The sequence below is a fragment of the Passer domesticus genome, chromosome 9, assembly GCF_036417665.1.
Source record: "Passer domesticus isolate bPasDom1 chromosome 9, bPasDom1.hap1, whole genome shotgun sequence".
Lineage (NCBI taxonomy): Eukaryota > Metazoa > Chordata > Aves > Passeriformes > Passeridae > Passer > Passer domesticus.
In genome coordinates, this window is record NC_087482.1 from 27788766 (window position 1) to 27808086 (window position 19321).

Here is a 19321-nt window from a genome sequence, read left to right on the forward strand (position 1 = left end):
CACCATGTGTGGCAAAGGCAGATCCAGAGATTAGCACACATAAATCACTCACCCAGGGAGAAAAAAAAGCCTCCTCCATTGCCAGCTAAGACAACTAACACAAAATGCATGTTTTTACAAGGGCTATTCAAAGAAATAGCATGAGTGGGGAGAATGAGTCATGGGCCAGCAAGCTTCACACACTGCAGCTACTCAGAGAGAGAAGACAAAGGGAATTAGGACTTAGATGATTATTTTTTTTAAATAACCAAGAAGCATTACCAAAACCAGCTGCTGCACTGTAATATTTCTAAACAGCTTTGTTAAGCCTTCATATTCTCTTCCAGTAGGAGTTTTCTCTTTCTGACTTGAGTTGGGTTTGCTGTTGTTGGCACGCTGTCTCAGTAGACATTAGACAAATAAACTTTTCAACAACATAAAGACTTTTAAAACTGTATCTCTTAACCCCTATCCCCCTGAGAGGCTGCAAAGTGGTTGCTTAATTCTTTACAGGTTTACTTGTGCCTCCCTTCTCTATTTCTGTGACTTTCTTTAGTTCCCAAAAAATAAACAAGCCTCTAAGCACTTATCTCCACCTAAATCACAGTTTCTACCTATTTCCTAACCATGGATTTTTTGTATTTGTTGACAAACCTATTGGATTTCACACTTGACTTGCAGGGGATTAAATTCATTGCCTGGTGGGCTTGGGTCAGTACTTTACAATTACAGGAGATTATTTTGTATAGAACAAGTGCTTCAACAGAACCCTAATTTTCAGATGACAAAGTACTGATGTACTTGCACATGTAGAGTTTTACTCCAAATTTGTTTCCATAAATCTCACAGCTTTAAGGTCATTCTAATTAGACCGGTTTTATTCCATTTACTTTTGTGTTTTAACTGGGATAGAGTCAATTCACCTCTTGTCTTAGAGAGTCCTGTGCCATTAAATGGCCATTTCACAATATTTTACATATATTTTATAATTGTCAAAAAACATCTGCACATACACCTTCCTGCACAGAGATGGCAGCAGAACTGCTACACACAGACTTCCAATCACCTCTGGGAGCTGATCCTGATCACATTTTAGCCATGAATTTCCCCCCTACCAGGGCTTGCAGCTCAGCCTAACTTTTAAAAAGTCCTGTTGTTAGATTTGCATTTTCTATTTACCAAAACCACTCCTATTTATCCAGCAAAGTGGAATTCTTTTAAGGTTGCTGTGTAACAGTTAAATGGCTAAAAACCATCACCACACCTGTAGGATAACAAAAACTTCTCCTGTATATGAAAATAACCAACTCAGTAACTCACAAGCAGCTTTTGCTTCGTGAAATATCACATGCAGGAAAAGCTTTGGTGCCCCAGACTCAACACTACAAAAGCACATTATTTAATACCTAGAGTGGGGTTTTTAAGGGTTGAGAGACCAGGAAAACAGAAACTCATCCTAAAACTTTTTTTTTTTAGTGTCACGATCTCCAAGCTTAAAAGGGAGACACTTTTGTCTTGGCTAATTTTTTATTACATGTGTAACAATGCAGACTTTTCTGATGTCTCTTCATGAGGTCAGGCACAACTTTAATTTACAATTTACAATATTTTACTTTCCAACTAATCTGACCTTAAATCAACTAAGACAAGTCACTGCTAAGGAGAAATTATCACTGAAGAGATAAGAGAGAACCAATTCTTATCTTCTCAAACACAAAGTGGCTCATCTTGGAATCAAAGCTGGGTTTTAATTTCAGAATTGGTCATTCATTTTTATCACTCTGAAGATATCAGGTCGTTTCTCCAGGACTCCAGCCAATTCCATAAAAACAACTATTCTGCATGGCAGATTTCAGCTGGGAACCAGGTTTTAATGTGTTCTAAAAAAGTGTTGGAAAAAAGAAACTTCAGGAGAACCTGAACTACAGTGAGGGAAAGGAAACACCAGCACTTTGCAGAGATGTTCATTAAAGTGCAAACACCAGGAAAATATTCTAATAGAAGGAGAGCTCAGGCCAGTAGGAGCTAGGTTAATATTCATTTTAAAGGCTCTCAAACCTGCCTGTTTTATAAATTAGTGTCAACCAAAACTCAGCAGCAACATGGATGCAAATCTTTAAACACTTACTCTGGTAAAATTATTTCATGGTTCACAAAGGAAGGAACCCTGAGCCAGGGTGAAAATTTTCAGCTGAGAAGTTGCTCACAAACAGTTTTCCATATGAGATTTCCACCTAGGAGCATGTCTTAAAATTGATGTTCTGTTCTTAAAATTTGTGGTGCTTAATTTCCTCTGTGACTTAGCAACTGCTGGCATTGAAGAGAGGCTGTGCTAAAGCCACAGGATTTTCCAGCAGCTCTTCACATTTCAGTCAACTTCATTTATTACCATTTCCTATATTCCTATATATTTCCTATATGCCACCTATATTTACAGGAAAATTGGTCCCAAAGCTGAAGAGAAGCCACTGCTGCTTGTGCAGAGGGGTTTTGGGGTGAGAATCAGCTGGTGGCAATAACAGAGCACCAAGGCACTTGGGGGATGTGACAATTGCCTGCATGGGTTCACCCTGACAGAAATGCCCTCAGAGAAGTCCAGGAGATGTTTCCAGAGGAAATCTGGATTGTCAGGAGCATGCAAACATGGTTAACAATGAAAATATTCTGGTGGACAACATTTCACAGGCTCCAGGACAAGCAGAGCACATTGATCCCTAATGAAGTAACTTAATTAACACTTGAGGGGGTGCCCCAAGACATTCACAGCACCTCTGGGCAAGACTGAAACAATTGGTGTTTATTGAAATCTGGCACTGATTTGGACAGCAGCAAACTTTCCTATTTTTTTAAATTTTATTTTATTTGAACAAGCACTCATACTCTTGGACTGAGATGCACATTGTAGAATTTATGGTCTTAATTAGAATTAAAGAAGTTCATCAGCGTGTTTGTCTGTGTTGTGTAATTTCTTATTCTTCACATGAGAATAACAGAATGCATTTTGAACAGTCTATTCATTCTTCTTTGTGACAAAATATTTTGGAATGGAAGAGATTTAATCCCTGAATTTCATTACTTCTCATTTACTGGAGAATTTTTCTCCAAAGGAAGAAGAGTCAACAGAATTTGAAACTCTCTCTAGAAGAGAACTGCTTCCCCAAAACAAAGATTTTACAGCTTCAGTTTAGCAGTTCCTTTCAAAATTTTGGTGTGCTGTGTTCATTATTAGCTTAAATTACTCTCAAATCTTCAATAAAGTACAATTTAACATCAATTACCTCCCCAGCACAAATCAAAGCTTTACCTCCTCAGCCCCAGTACTCCTTGCTGAGGTGCTGATCTACCCAGGGCAAGGGAAATGAGGCATGGAGAAGAGCAGAGCACCTCTGCACCTGGACTGGAGCTGCATTCTTATTAAAAATAATTCCTTTTATTAATAAAGAGAAAAGCTCAAAAAGGCCAGAGCCCCCCTGGGAGAGAAGGGCTGATATTGATCACCTGCACTGATCAATACTGCTCACAAAGAGGAAAAGCAGCCAGCAGTTATTGTCTGCAGAAGCTTCCTGAAGAACACAGTGCACTTCAATGCTGCTCCAGGTTTTTTCTTGCAAAGCCTCTTTCCCTCACATAAAAGGTGAGGAGATAATAAATTTATTCCTATTGGCACTTTCCATTTTATAGTTACGGGAGATTGACTGTGACATTTTACATGGAGATTTAAACTCTATCAATGTTTTGACAATAAGACAGCAATTGTAAATTAAAGTCGTGCCTGACCTCAAGAAGAGACATCAAAAAATAACCCTATGAAAAACCCATGAAAAAAAACCAAACAACAAAACCTGTTGCTAACCCAAATGCCATTATTCAATTTCTTTCAGTGGGTTTTTTCTCCATATATTTGATATTTCAAACAAAAAAGATAACTGGATACTAACTGGCCTTCCCTCCAAAGAAATTAATGTCTGCACAAGCCCCTCCCTGTCCTGAAGGGACAAACACACATTTATTCAGCTATCTCATGAAACAGGAGTATTTGTGCACATCACTCTCTGACGTCAGTCCCAGGAAGATAATTTGAATATAATTAATGATAATAATTGAAATTATCATTGAAGGTATCAGGGGAAAGGCAAGGAGCTCATGTTTTGGTAGCACACAGAGGCACCACTTTACAGGTATTTCTAAACCTTTCCAAAAGCAGCAGAAGGCATCAGCAGAAAAAAAATAATAATCATTGTTCAAAGAGCCAGGAAATATTACTTGATAAATGAAGAAAAATGATGACACTAATTGACATCATGAGAAAACTCAAAAAGAAAAAAAACAACCCACCTCTTAAAAGAAAACAAATTAATCTCTTAATCTCTTAAGAAAGAAATTCCAGGGCAGGCCTGAATCTGTCAAAATTAATTTCTCCAGAAATCCACTAGATTAAAAACATGAAGGAAAACAAAAAAGCTTACAGTCACAGCAAAGTCTCAAATATTAATTTTGGGCTACCCATCAGTAATGATTTCTTTAGGAAGTTTTCATAACACCAAATAAAATTACATTCTGAATAATACTTGGCTGACAGAGAAAAACTGCCAAGTTACAGAATTTGCTGTTACAATATTGTTGTAGCTGGGTTTTTCTGTTTTGCTTGGGTTTTTTTTTTTTGGCTCTTCATATGTTATTGTTTCAGCATTAAATATACTGCATAATATAATGCAGAATCAGAAACAAGCAGGATATTTTTAATAGAAAAGCACACTGGAAATTCTGAATTTTCTTCCAAATTAGGACAAGCACAAAGTTCCTTTTTAATACCAGCTGCTTATTCTGCAGCTAAGCCTTGTTCCTCAAGAAATGACTGAAAAATTGTTAGGAACAAACCTCAGATAAGTGCAGGAATGATAAAATTGGGTTGTCTTTATTTTCTCTGAGTATTTTACTAGCATGAATCTTTTTTTTCATTCATTAGGATTGTCTGGGATACAGAAAAGGGATTTTGGAAATGCCAAAGAGGCCTCATTCATTGACTGCAAGAACTTGTCACAGAAACTACAGATTCCACACTTTTTGTGAGAGACAGAAACTTGAAATACAACATTCTGAAGTAAAATAGCACAGACATAATGACCTGCTGGCACCATACCTGACCTTTAAATCCATATTCAAATATAGGAACTCTGCTACAGATTTAATTTTTTTTCTAAAGCTCTTTATGATCCTCTTGGATTGCAACTTCTACTCCTTGTTTTTTAATCAGAAAACCAAGTGAAAATTTTATTTCTGGTGCGTGTTTATAATCTTCTTTCATCCTGATGAAAGCAGGAAGTGCAGTAAGGCATCCAAGTAATTCAGAAATTGAAATGCAAAGAAAAGCATATTTACACTTGTGTCTTATTCCAGAGAGAAATGAGAATTGCAGAGAGAAGTGAGCTGAGCACATCAGCAAAGTTGTGAATTAGGATGAGAAAACTTTGAATTAGAAATTTCAGAGGGTAAGCATCTTTACATCTGCACAGATTAACCCTTTGCAGGGTGAATCTGGAGCATGTGAGGAGCAAAGCAGTTGGGTTTAGGGATGCATTGATATGAACAGTCCTGGGCAGCCCAGCCATGCTTTAACTGGAAATTATTCACTTTTTTTGCCTCAGTTCCACACCTCCAGCCCTGATGAGCAGCCCAAGGATGCTCAGGCTGCCTCTCTGTTAAGCCCAGCCATTAAACCCCACTGCAGGGCGAGCAAGGGTCGAGTTTAGAAGCTGAGCTCTGCAGAAAGGAGCCTGAGTGATGTGGAAAACAGAAATGGAGAGCTCCCATCAGCTCAGGCAGCTCCCCAGGTGAACAGATCCAGGGAAACAGGGCTGAGTGCTGGCAGGGGAGTTTCCCACAGCTCCCCTTGCTGCCCCCAGCCTGGGGCATCACAGCCTGCTGCCCAAGCTGCTCAGAAAGAGCCAACTGGAAAAAAAAAACCAGCAAAATGCTCCAGAGAAGCTAAATTAAAGCCAGATGTAGAAGGAGCAGATGCCTGAAATGTACTTGAATGTCAGTTCAAGGCAGGAGAGGAAAGCTTGCTGGTGTTATTATTTATTAATTGTCATGCTAAGGAAGGCATGGAGAACATTTATGATGTAAGAAATAGGTGTTCTGTTGACTAAAAACCCACAATTTGCATCAACTTTAAACCTATTTAAATGTATTAAAATTTTAAACATATTTTTTAAAAAATGTTTTAAATGTTTAAGTTAATTAAGTTTAAAATGTATTAAAACTTTGAACATATTTAAATGAATTAAAATATTATGGTCAACAGCATAGCCCTGGAATAGGAATTAAGCAGTGCAAGTAAAAAAAGATTTTCACTAAGTGAAAGGTCTTCTATATCTTACTGCAAATTGTGTTCCTTAAATCTGGGCAAACACACTCTGTGCTAATCATGTAGGGGGAGATTTCATGGAAATTCAGGCTATACATCCAAAAATGTTGTATTTAACAGTCACTCCTACAGAAAATGCACAACTTACCCTGATTCTCTTTTAGGCAAATTCAAAACTTAGAAAAAAAATTCCCATTAAAGCACTTTTACACACACATCATGAAAGCAGCTAAGCATTTAGGTGAACTAAAAATAAAAAAATATTTTAAAAATTTGAAACATAAGAGCAGCACAACACTTTTTCTGAGCACAACAAAACACTCCTGGCAAAATGTTCAATGAAATGCTCTGAGTGAATGCACATTTTAACAGAGAACCTTTTAAAAATAAGCACAAGATTGAGTAGTTCCCCTGTCAGAGGCAGGTTTATTAGTGAAATATCAGGGATTTATAGATGGAATTACAACCCAGTTATGATGTTACTGGGTAAATAGAAGGTTGGATGACATCTAACTTTACAAGTCTATTTTCTTTATAGTTCTGGATAGATTTTACTAGACAGGAGGAAAGGAAAATCTGCAGTTACCAGAAGCCATTTTATGGCCTCCAAATGCACCAATAATCCACAAAATCCCTCTGAAGAGTTTGAGTGGTGAAAAGCAGATAATTTCTCACCAGAAAAATGAAACATTCCCATCCCAAACCAGGCCATCCCCACGTGGTGAAACCTCTCAGTGCTTTTGCTGCAGGCTTTAGAGTGTAATGAGAATATCTCAAAGCAAAGGAGCAGCAACCTTAGCAAATCCAATGGCTCCATTTTAGAGAACACATTCTGCCAAGAGCAGCTCCAAAGCAGCCAGAAACCCAAAAAAATCATTTTACAGAGCTCACAGTCCCCAGCTGCAGCGTGAGAAAAAGGAGCTTGAAATACAAGAGAAAAGGAGCTCAGGACAGGAGAGTAATTCTGCAGAAAAGATATTAAAGGAGAGTAATTCTGCAGAAAAGATATTAAAAGCACTCTCTTGTGCACCTAAAAAAAATTAAGAATTGCCCTGGATGATGAACTGAGAGACTTGTGGAGGAGCACAAAACAACCTCTTTGTTTTTCAGAGCCAAAATGTAATGGTTTTCAGTGGCAAAGTGTAACAGAGAGCTGGGTTTTAATCCAAAGCAAGCAGGGGTGCTCCAGGATCTCCATAAATAATGTGCCTGTCAGCCCTTGCCATTCAGGAACACAGATTCACCAAGACTGTTCAACTGCTGAAAGAGATGGATTTTCCCAAAAATGCAGCAGTCCCAGAGGGAAGAATCAAGCAAGCTCCCTGGTTTTATGACAGTTACCCTAATTTGAAAATGTGAGCTCTGCAAATACTTGTTATGTCAGATTTTCCACCTCTGAGCAGTGATTTCACTGCATAAACCTCACTGAAGTACCCCAGCATTTTTGAAAGGACACAAATTCTGGGTTTTGGGCAAAACTTTGAACTTCAGTAAGTTGCAGCAAACTCCCACCAGACTCTGTATTTGTAGAGTATCTAAAACCTCATTAACAAATACCTATTGTGAAGCTGCAAAAGGGATTTATGGATTAATACCTGCTAATAATACATTACTAATTTAAATTGTTTTTATGTTTTACATTAGCAAACTAGACACTGAAAGTCAGGCCTGGCAATCAGACTTTAATTATTCCTGCTGTTAATGAGTGGCATGTGTTAAAGGGTGCTTGTTTTCCCTTCTGGGATCCCTCTCAATATATATTTAAATTTGTTCTAGGTATGACCATGCTGATTTCAGAATGCATTAGGTATTTTACAGTTCGCATTTCCAGCATCTGCTACAATTATTTTTCAAAGTTTGAAACATGAAACAGAGAGCCAAGTCATCATTATCCACCCCAAACTTATTAAGAAGCACTGTGGAGCCCTTGCCAGCTGAAAAAACAGCTGCAGCACTTGCACAGGCTGCAGGGACTGAATAATCACTGCTTCAGAGGCAGCCCTGGGATCCAGCTGTGCCAAAATTAAACGATGGCGCACAAGGGTAGATATTGGCAGGAGGAAGGACTACAAATCATTGTTAAATATAATATTAGGAGATACCTGTTTGATTTTTTATGGAGCACAACTCAATATTGAGTTATCACCAGTCCATGAGATCAAACATACACCCAGGTTTCTGCCCAAATTCCTTTTTTGTCACTGGACAGATAAACAGCATTTCCCCCCCCCCCCACCATTATAATCCACCAAGCAGCATAATTACTTTTTAATTGGTCTAAAATTGCAATTGATTTCCTCACACCACATAACCCAAGTCACCTGCCTCCTTTAAAAGTAATATTGAAAGACTCAGGTACAGAAAGTTACAATTAATTTAAGAGAATGTCTAAATCATTGTGTCAATCATTCTGTAAATGAAATACCACTGCTTCATTCTATCATTTGACCATATAATTAATTAATATCCACATTTTATTTGCTTACCTCAGCAGCCTGTGTCTCCTGGTGTAATAAAGTCAGACCTGTCAAGTCTTCCAAGAAGGAATGTGAAGAATTAAAAACTTTGGCTAGGAAATTAAACCCTTCTCGTTCATACTGCTCAAGGACCTGCCAAATAAACAAACAGAGAAGTGTTTCAAATGTAATACCCATAATCTGATTCATCCTCATACTTGGCTCACAAAATAAAAGCAGAATCTTCCTCAGAAAATGACTGGACACTGCAAACAGGTAAAAAGGACACAGAACAGAACAATCATTTTCCCCAGCTCAATCTCTACGTTGAGGAAAGGTGGAAGCAAGAGGGAAGAGAAATGGGGTTTGAGATTTCCTGCTCTGAATAAATTTTTTATGACAGATGATAAGGCAAGAAGGAAAGCTTGGCTGCACAGCCATGAAAGGAGCATTTGAGTGCCACAACACACAGTAAAGCCTGTTCCAGGGGCAGTGCAGGGAAAGAACCATGCTGGGACAGCCTGAAAAATTCCCCGAGTAGGTGTCCAAGCCCAACACCCCCAGCCTCCAGAGATCCCTGCTTCTGAGGCTCTTGTATCTTTCTCCATTTTTCTGCTTTAATTTTCCCAGTTAAGTTTTTATTTGGACAATTTTACAAGCTCCTCCAAGAACTGTGAGGTTTTAGTTTATATTCCTCTCAGGCCCAGACCACGAAGAAGTTTATTGCAGCCTTAGGGAAGGAGTTGCCAGGCTGATTTCAAGCCAGGGAGATGCAGATTAAGGGAAGAGAAGATAAATATCAAACATGACCCCCATCCCACACCTTTTGGGATAGCAGGCAGGCAGAAAATGGAAGGAACTTATGCCTGAGCAATCCCAGGATCCATTGTTTCCTTATTTTTGTTCCAAGTTCTGATCATTTCATCCCCTGCTCTCAGATGAAGCAGCTGAGCTTGATGAATTCCAAACAGCTTTTCCTGCAGAACTTCAAGGAGCAGAGCAGGATTTATGCAGGGACCTCAAAGCCACAGACATTTAAATGGAAAGGAGCAGGATGTGTGACAGGGAAAGGATCACCAGGATCCAGAAAAGGCAGGATTATCACAAGAATGGAAATCTCCCATCAGAATTCATAAAATCACAACTTAGTCTCACAACAACCTCACTCCTCCCTAGCTTAACAATTCCTAATGGTCTCAAACACCCAATTCATTGATAAAACTGTGGGAACTTGGCCAGCCCAACAACATTCTTCAGCAAAACACATCCTGTGAGCTCTTACACTGGAATTCAGGCTCGTTAAAAACCGTATTTATATTTAGCTGACAGGATTCTAAATCTACTGATAAAAATAGACCGGGATCCTCACTCAGCTCTTCATGCAAAACTATCTAATGCATAATTAGGGATCAAAAAACACGAACAGAAACAACTGAAACAGAAGTATGAAAAGGAAGACAGATATAAAGGTGATTATCAAACATTTGGCACCTTCCTGACCACACTTATTCTTCTAAAATAAACAAAATCAGCACTTTACATTCTCTTCCTGAATCTACAGAAATTGTTCTTCATACTTTAAAGGTTTCATTTGCCATAGGGGTTTGGTGTGTGTGTGCAATGACTGATAAATATAACCATGAATTAAAAAAAGAAAAAAGGATTTAAAAAAACAATATTGGGAGCATTTCTTTGGGTTTTTTTTATTATTTTTTTATGCCTGAGATAAATGAAATAACACAACATTCACAATGCAATACAGAGAACTGAACAACTTCAGCATTTTTTTGGAGATGTGTCCTCTCAGTATTATCCACTAAATATGGTGGGATTGCACTGTGGCTTTACCCATCCAATGAGAATTCTGAGTTTCCAAATCCCACTAAAACAACCCAAGTGCAGCAGTCTCTGGCACAGACACCAATTTCTAAGCCTGGAGTGTGTTCACAGCCCTGCCTGTGGGAATTCCTCACCCTGGCAGGGGGTTTTGGCTTTTTGGCTTGTTTTCCCCCAAGGTTTTTGGAGGAACCACAACCCAGATTTTTGGTGCTGCAGGACAGATCAGAGTTCGTGGCCCACTGAAACCATCCCCAGCCTGCACAGTGAACCTCAGCCTTATCTGAAATTATTACAGCACCTCAGAGAAACGCAGGGACAACAACGCTGAGATATTCTGTCTCTTCCCAGGGGCAAAACTTATTAAAAGATGTAAACCACCTTGGGCTATGCAAATATTATGAGCAGAGCAGGGAATTGAGTGCAACCTTCCTATATACAGCTCATCCATCAAGCAGCCCTTAAAGCTGGCTGGGTTTGTTATTCAGCAAACTCTGCTTCCATCCTTGCTTCCAAAATCTGGGATTTGAGCCTGCAGTGAGAATTTCCATGTGCTGCTCCCTCAGTGAGTGCACAAATTCAGAGTGCCAGGGTGCTGAGCAAGAGCTGCCCTGGTTTATTTCAGGATGGGCAGACCTTGCCCAGCCCCTGCCAGGAATTCCTGAGCTCACCCTGGTACCCAAAGGGGCCAGAACTGCTGGGGATGGAGAACCTGGAGCAGCTCTCCTTAAATCCAAGTGCCCTTTGTGCTGTCATCAGCGTGGACAATGCCAGGAAGTCTCTCATTAAGTGCCTTTTAAAGTATTAATAAAATTAATAAATTAATAAAGAACAAATAAAAAATTATATATAAATACACAAAATTTATACATAAATACACAAATTAAAATTTATACATAAACATATATAATATAAATATTAAGAATTAGTGCATCCTACAAATGTAAATTATGATATAAAATATAATCAAATTCATTGAAATTAATATCAATATTAATAGAATTAAGTAAATATTAATAAGGTTGCAGATCCAGGAGTTGCAGGTACATTATTTTTAGATTTTTTTGTACTGGTACACATTAACCTGACCAAATCCATTGCTATGGAAAGAGTTAAACATTCCTCTTCCCCCTGTGTGGCAGAGACCTTCCATGGTGCCACAATGGCAAATTCTGGTTTGGGTAACTAACCTGACCATGCACACAGGATCTTAAAAACCTAAAGCACATCAATAAAGAACATTTTTTTCTTCTAGCAGCAACCACGGAGGCCTGAAAAGCTGTATTAAAAAGTGTACTTGCTGATTCTAATGACTTGCTTTTTACAAAGAGTAAAAAGCAGTGCCTTCTGAATGGAAGTGTTTGTTAAGTAATTTTAAATCCAGAATTCCAGGCACATGAGCCAACAAACGTCATATCAGGGAGCCAAAAACCACCTGCAGCAGCACATGTGCTGCCTGAGCAGGTACCAGTGAAGAAGATACCCACTATAATGAAATCCTTTTGATAATGGCAGTGACTGGGAGAACATTTTGTCACCCTCAGGGACTTTATTTCCCAAGAGAGATGATGGAAACTTTCCAGTGCCACAAAAGGGAGGAACTCCACAAAGCTGCACATCTAACCTTTCCTCCCCAATTCAGTAGCAGCTTTTCTCTGATAATGGAACAGGGCACAGATTTGTTCAGCAGCCACTGCCCAGCCCTCAGAAAGGAAAAAGAATGAGGCAAAATAATCTCAGATTGCTATGCCAGGAGACCACACAGGGAGTAATCACACAGGAATAAAACCAGTCTGAACAACAAATAGACACAAAATAATTCTAAAAAATGTTTCCAGATCTAATAAGTGACCAATTTGTTGTTGCATGGAAAGGAAATTTTCTCCTATTTAATCATGTCCAGCAGAGCCCAAAGGCCCAAGGCTGGCATGAATTTGCTCTTGCACTTCTGAACAATTCTCATCCTTGGTCCCAGTGAGATCCTCCCAAGGAACAGCTCTACAGGAGCAAAATACTTGAGAGATGCTATGTCACATTCATATTTTCTGAAAAATCCCTTCACCCAGGATTTTTCTCCTGGGAAGCTGAGAAGCCTCAGAGGAAAAGGAAAACAATAATTATCTGATTTGCTTCTCCTGTGTTTTGCTCCTTTGGAATGTGTTTGGAGATTGTTTCATTGGTTTCTGCTGTGAGTTGTTTTCACTCTTTGGCCAATCAGTGCCAAGCTGTGTCAGGACTCTGGAAAGAGTCAGGAGTTTTCATTATTATCTTTTTAGCATTCTGTAAGTATCCTTTCTGTATTCTTTAGTATTGTTTAGTATAGTATTCTTTAATATAATATAGATCATAATAAATTAGCCTTCTGAGAACATGGAGTCATATTCATCCTGCCTTCCTTCATCTGGGCACCCTGCAAATGCAATAATGCTACAAATTTGCATGGTTCTTGATCTCAAACCAGTTACTGTCTGACCACAGATGTACAAAATCCCACCTGAACTTTTCCAGGAATAAACCCAGTCCTTCAGTGATGTGTCACTATGCAGCAATTCATTTTCCAGGCAGGAAAAAAATTTATAAAAGCATTACAAAGAACCAGAAATACATAATTCTTGCACCCAGCCTGGCAAGCTGGAGCAGGAAGGATTTATTAAGGAACTCTTATCTTCTCCTCACCTGCAGGTCACTTTTCAGAGCTTAGGAGAGCTGGAAATCACCAATTCCTTCTGGATTTCCAGGCTGCTACAAACACTGCCAGGAGAAGCCACATTTTTACATCACCTTTCCTGACATGCAAATGTCTCAGGTTGATGCCACAACCTTGATTTCAGCCTCCACTTCACAGAGCCAGAGCTCCAGAACTGTTTCTTTTACACAAGGGCATTTTAATAGAACAAATCAAGCTGTGGATGCACACCATCCCATCAGGACCAAATCCATGGGCTGCCAAAGCTTTCTGAGTAAATGATACCCAGAAACTCATTTCATGAGCAATCTTCTTCTTCTGGCCTGTTTACTGAAGTTAAAAAAAAACCCCAAATCTCATGGCAGAAAGAAAAAAAATACAGGCTTGGAGTAAAAGGACTTGCTTTGAAATGAGAAACAGATGTGCAGCCTTGGTGTTATATTCTTTTTAACAGCATTCTGCACAAAGTCCTCTCAATTGCTGGGTACAGAGACATTCAGAGAGAATCTGGCTCCAGGATTGCTTTATAGCAGAAAAGTTAATATCTGCTTAAGCAAAAACACAAAATACAAGCTCCAAACCCAAAGAAACTGGCTACTGATGCAAAATTGGCTCTTGTTTTATTTCTGTCACATCAATTCCAAACTTTTTTACCAGTATTTACATTTGGTTTGGCTTTTTTTTTTTTCCCCCTTTTCAAAGTAGGTTGCATCTGTGGAGCTTGAACCAGTGCTGTTTACTTTCCAGGAAAAATAAAACAAGGAATGAATGCTACCAGCTGGATTATTTACACTAAAGATTTCTGGGTAATTTACCCCCAAACAAGTTCCTGGATTGTTTACACTAAAGATTTCTGGGTAACTTACCCCCAAAACAAGTCCCTGGATTATTTACATTAAATAAGATTTCTGGGTAACTTAGCCCCAAAACAAGTTCCTGGATTTAAACACTTCCCTCCCTCAAAGGGGGCAGGTACCTCACTAAACATTTCAGAATCACAAAAAATCTCAATATTCAAGGCTCTGTTTAGAAATTGGACAGGCCTGGATATATTTTTACACACTGTTAACTCCCTGCTTATCACAGGCCATGCAGCAGGGATAGAAAATGACTGTTCACCTGATGAAAAGACATATGGAAAATAAGACAGATGTAAAAAAGTCTTGCCAGCTCCATTCTTCAAAATTAAATGTATCTGCTGTTAAAACAGCAATTTAATGAAAGTTTTATGCTGTGAAAAATCCTCCTGAATTAGAGGAGAACAAGCTGAGCCACTGAGTTAATATTCAAAATTTTATCACACAACCCATAATTCTGGTTTCCTTAAAAAAATCTTCATTCTCAGACTCTTGCTTTTTCACAAAATTCTCAATTTTTATTGCCATCTGATCCTAAAAAGTCATCAAGAAAAGTCTAATAAGATGATGCTGTTATACAGCTGTGAAAAAGAAGGCAATAAAATTGCACTTTTGTGAGGATCATGGAATGATTTTTCAGGGCCTTTCAGTTCATGGGTTTGGAACAGGAAAGCCTGACATTATTACATGAAAAAAGATAATACTCCAAAAATTACCTCAAATGGAATTACCTAAAACTTGTGCATTCACACATGATTAAGTCTGAAGAACAAAGTTCTGCAGAAAGCTGTGCTCCAGGTGTGCACTGAACAAGGCCATGCTGGAAACTGCAAATTTAGAAAGCACGAGACAAAAATGGCATAATTTTGGGCTCGTGTCCAAATCATGAAATCACCTCTGCACACACACAGTTCTCTCCTTTCCTTCCCATCATCAGTATTAAAAATGAAAGCAAATTAGAATAAAATCCTAACTAAGCCAAGTACAATGTGCTGAAAAATCATTTAAGGAGGAGATTGTTGTTTTAATTCAGAGTAGGAGAGGAGTGATACAAATGAGCTTTGCCTGTTGCTATTTCCTACCCTGATTTTGAGCTGCAATGGGCAGAAAATGGAGAATTAACTCACTGAAGAATCAGCTCTGAAAGGTCCCAACAGGGCTTTTTTTAGCTTGGGATTTTTCAGTTTCTTTTGAATGATAAAAAGGAGGAAAGTAGAGTTCTCAGAAATTTAAGAAATGCCAGTTTAAGCATGGCCTTGTCAACATTTAGTTCCTGGGAGATGCATGCATTGTTTTCTGGAATAATCTTGATGTGCTTCATCAAGTAGCCATTTTCTCTGATAAGAATATCTGACAGATAAAACTGCAGGATTTTGATTTTAGCTGCTCTTTCCTTTCTTAAATATTTCTCACAACTCATTTCAAATGTAGCAACATCCCCAGATTCCAGACTAAGGAAGTTTCATGGCACAGCACACAAGCTGAAAGCATTCCCTGCCTGAAAACAAAGAGTACAGAGATGTGAAAGGAAAGAAAGGACCAAGAGAAAAAGCCACATCTCATTTCAGAGAGTGAGCAAGAGACACAAAGGGGGTTTTTGGTAGTCAGCACCATCAGATCCTGTGTCCTGACCTCCCTGAGCATGTGGGTACACCCTTCAATCCTCTCCCTGCTCACTCCACCTTTTCCACAGCATGGATGTTTACAACTTGGATATTTACAACTTCATTTATCCCTACTCTGCTTCCTGGCCAGCGTTTCAGCTGCTGAGCTCATCAGCAGTCCCAGCATGCTGGGCTGCAGCTCCTGGCATCACTCACCCTGTGCTGTACAGGGAGGCAGAAATCCCTGATCCTCCCCTGCCCCCTCCCACGGGAAGGACAATTTGGGGCTGGATTTTGGGTCAGACATGCACAGGAACAGGCACCTAATCCCCGGGTTTTGAAGGAGCAGCATCCACTGTCTGCAGAGAGCCCCTAAAGCTGGGAGAGAAGCAAGGGCACTTCCCAACATGTAAAGAAATGATTGTTCTGCCAGCAAAGCATCTGCCTGATGCTGAATGATGCTCTGGCTGCCTGCACGAAGTGTGGGTTGCCAAAGGCAGGAGTGGCCCAGCTCTGCAGGGCTGGCTGGAGCCACCAGCAGCCAGCAACGAGTGGGTGCTGCCCAGAAAATGTCATTTATTCCACACAGCCCTGCCCTGGCAGCAGCACTTCAAGGAGGCAGATCTGTCACCCTGAGCACCCAGCACTGGCACAGCCTCTGGCACAACCTGCAGCTGCTCAGGGCTGCCCAAACCACAGCTCCAGCTGAAAAATCCACATTCTGGGGGCTACCTCAGAGCAGAGGGGCTCAGAATCTGGATGTTCTGCAATACCTATGAAAACAGCACTGGAGGAGAAACAGCATTTTCTTCTAAGGAAAATTTACTGGATTTCATAGATTTCTGCTATTTTACCATCTCTTAAAATTGAATTCTCTCCACTCTTCCAACTTCAAACAAAGCAAACAATTCTGAAAGGACAGATATATCAGCACTGTGGAAAAATTGAAATAAAGTCAAACTTAGCTTAAACTGTTCAAAAATACTTGCAAACAAAGATCAGCTTTCCCACAGAGCAAAGCTGGTGATTAGTTAAGTTGAAGAAAAAGGACAGCAAGGTAGACAGACACCTGTCAAAACTGCAATGAAAATGCAGAAAAAAATCTGAAAAACAAGTACAATAATTAAAATAGAAAAGATAATTAAAATGAGAAACAACTTACGTAATTAAAAATATTCTGTCTCCATGAATACACACTGAACCCTTGGAATAACTGAATAACTTGGGAATAATAACTGAATAACTATTAATGACTAACTTCCCAATAAACTAGGGAATAGAAAGCACTAGGCTGCAAAAATGCAAAATCTTATGGAAGGAAAAAAGAACAACTACAAATTGCTCCTATCCAGCAAAATAAACAACTGATCTTTTGAGTTCCAGATGGAATCCTAGAGAATAAGGGCTGGAATTGATGGTGGGGTGAACACCATCATCATCATCACATGTTGAATATTCCTGAATTTTAATCCAGTTCAGTGTTCTCCAAGTTGGTTTTTGCAATTCTTTTAGACAGATATTTTACAATACAGCCAAAGTATTTTAGTTTTGTTTTAACTGACAGAAAAGGAATTGTGTGACAGCTTCACAGAGAGATGACAAGACACACAGATTATCTCTAATATAAATAACCAAAAATTATATTCTAGGCACAGGTAGATATTGAACATGTCAATATTAGAAAATTGTAGTGATGCTGTCTTTTTCCTCATTGATGGTCCTTTACTTTGTCCTAATCGTAGTTAGAATTTCATTGAATTGGAAGAAGAAATACAGGGAAAAATCCTAAACAAGAAAACCCTTTAAGACCCATAAAATTTCACTTAAATGCAACAGAAATACAACCTGTCAGAAATTATTCCATTGTCTTAATGGTAGGTTTCCTCTTTCCTCTAAACCCTACCATTTTGAAATTTAAATGTAACAATGGGAAAATTCATTTTTATTCATTTCTAAGAGAAGTCCTACATGGAACTCATGCTGAAAATGTGCCTGGGTGTATCAACAACTCGTTCTTCGAGTCTCAGTGAAATCTATCCAATATTAATACAGAGGCTGCACTGGGCAGAAGCTTGTCAAATGCTCACACATGTAAATTCAGGAAATAAGGAAAGTTACATATGGACTCTGCTTCACTTCACAGCACAGCTACAGAAACAACTCTTTTAAAACATCCTCTTACATTTTTGAAATGTTCATTCCTGAAGGACAAACAATTCTCCCCATTTCCTTCATCAATTCTGTAAGCTCTGCAAGTGATTTTTTTTCTTTTTTTAGCACAGGAATGACCAAGGCTTTTTCCGCCCATGACTTTTACATCCACACATTAATTGAATTGAGAAATGTATAGTATGAAAAGATTTGAAGGAGTTTCATTGACAGATCTTCCATTGCTACTGGGAGAAAGCAAAGAGGAATGTCTTACTGCAGTCAGGGCAAATCTGAAGGGGCTGGAATCAAAAATTATCTCAAGTGAAAAGCATCAGTGAGTGAGTGAATCTTGCAGGTTGGTGTCAGAAGTGATCAGAACAATTTCAAATAAAAATGAGGGCCCAGCAGTTAGCAGGGGAGAACAATGAGAGCATTGTTGAGGCTCCACGATGACAGATTTCCAAACTGAAACACTCATAAATAACCAACTTATGCAACCCCAGCGCTCAGTAAATGTCACAGCAAAAGGGTTTCATCTATTCCTGAGATGGCAAAAAGGGAAAACATCTGCAAGGGCAGGGGAATATCCTGACTGAAACCAGAAATTGTAACATAATGCCAACAATACCATCCCTGATCCCAGTGTCTGCCCCACAATGAGACTGAGAAACATTCAACAGGAACTCAGTGGTAAAAAGTCCCTTCAGCAGCTCCAGCTCCCAGCAATTGGAGGAGAAAGCTGGGAAAGAGCTTGAAAATGAAATCAGCAGAGAACCTTGTGCTGATTTTGATACATTTCACAGTGGGGGTAGTTACACACGAGCATGACTGTAGTAGGGGAAAGAAATCTCTTCAAGGAGAACGAGTCAGATCTCCAGCACATGGGTGCTAAATTTTAACTCTGGAAGAAATGTGAGCTATGGGTAAAACCAGAGGGTTTCTGATATCCAGGTTGCTTGGTGGCAATTATCTTTTGTGACATTAAACTCTGCATCTATGGGGTCTCCTTGTTCATTCCATGATGGACAAGAAGTAAAGGGGAGCAATAAAAGGAAATTTTCACTGCCCTCATTAAAATAGAAATATTGGTAGTTTTGCATTAAAATACTTTAAAATCCTTTTTAAAATTTTAAAATACATACTTTAACATTCATGATTTAAGGCTTTAACCAGTTTTCTGCAAGGATCAGATCTGTTTTCCAAGGAATTGCAACACTTCTCACCATAACATAATGAACAAACAGCCTCATTTTGCTCCTAACAAGGTAAACAGGTTAATTAGCCCAGTCAATAATAAGCTAAATGCTAAATAAAGCTTTTCCTGTAAGTAAAGCAGTTGTTACAAATAAATATCTGTGGGAAATGGATTTGTAGAGAGCTTTCAG

At 39.0% G+C, this 19321-nt stretch overlaps 1 protein-coding gene across 2 annotated transcripts in view; it reads right to left on the bottom strand.

The window, feature by feature from the left end:
• ATG7 (autophagy related 7) overlaps positions 1-19321 on the bottom strand; it is a 76746-nt gene that overhangs the window by 37066 nt on the left and 20359 nt on the right. For both annotated transcript variants that reach the window (XM_064432221.1, XM_064432222.1), the window contains exon 18: positions 8833-8955. In XM_064432221.1, coding sequence (XP_064288291.1) covers positions 8833-8955 — 123 coding nt within the window. The remainder of the gene's footprint in view (positions 1-8832; positions 8956-19321) is intronic.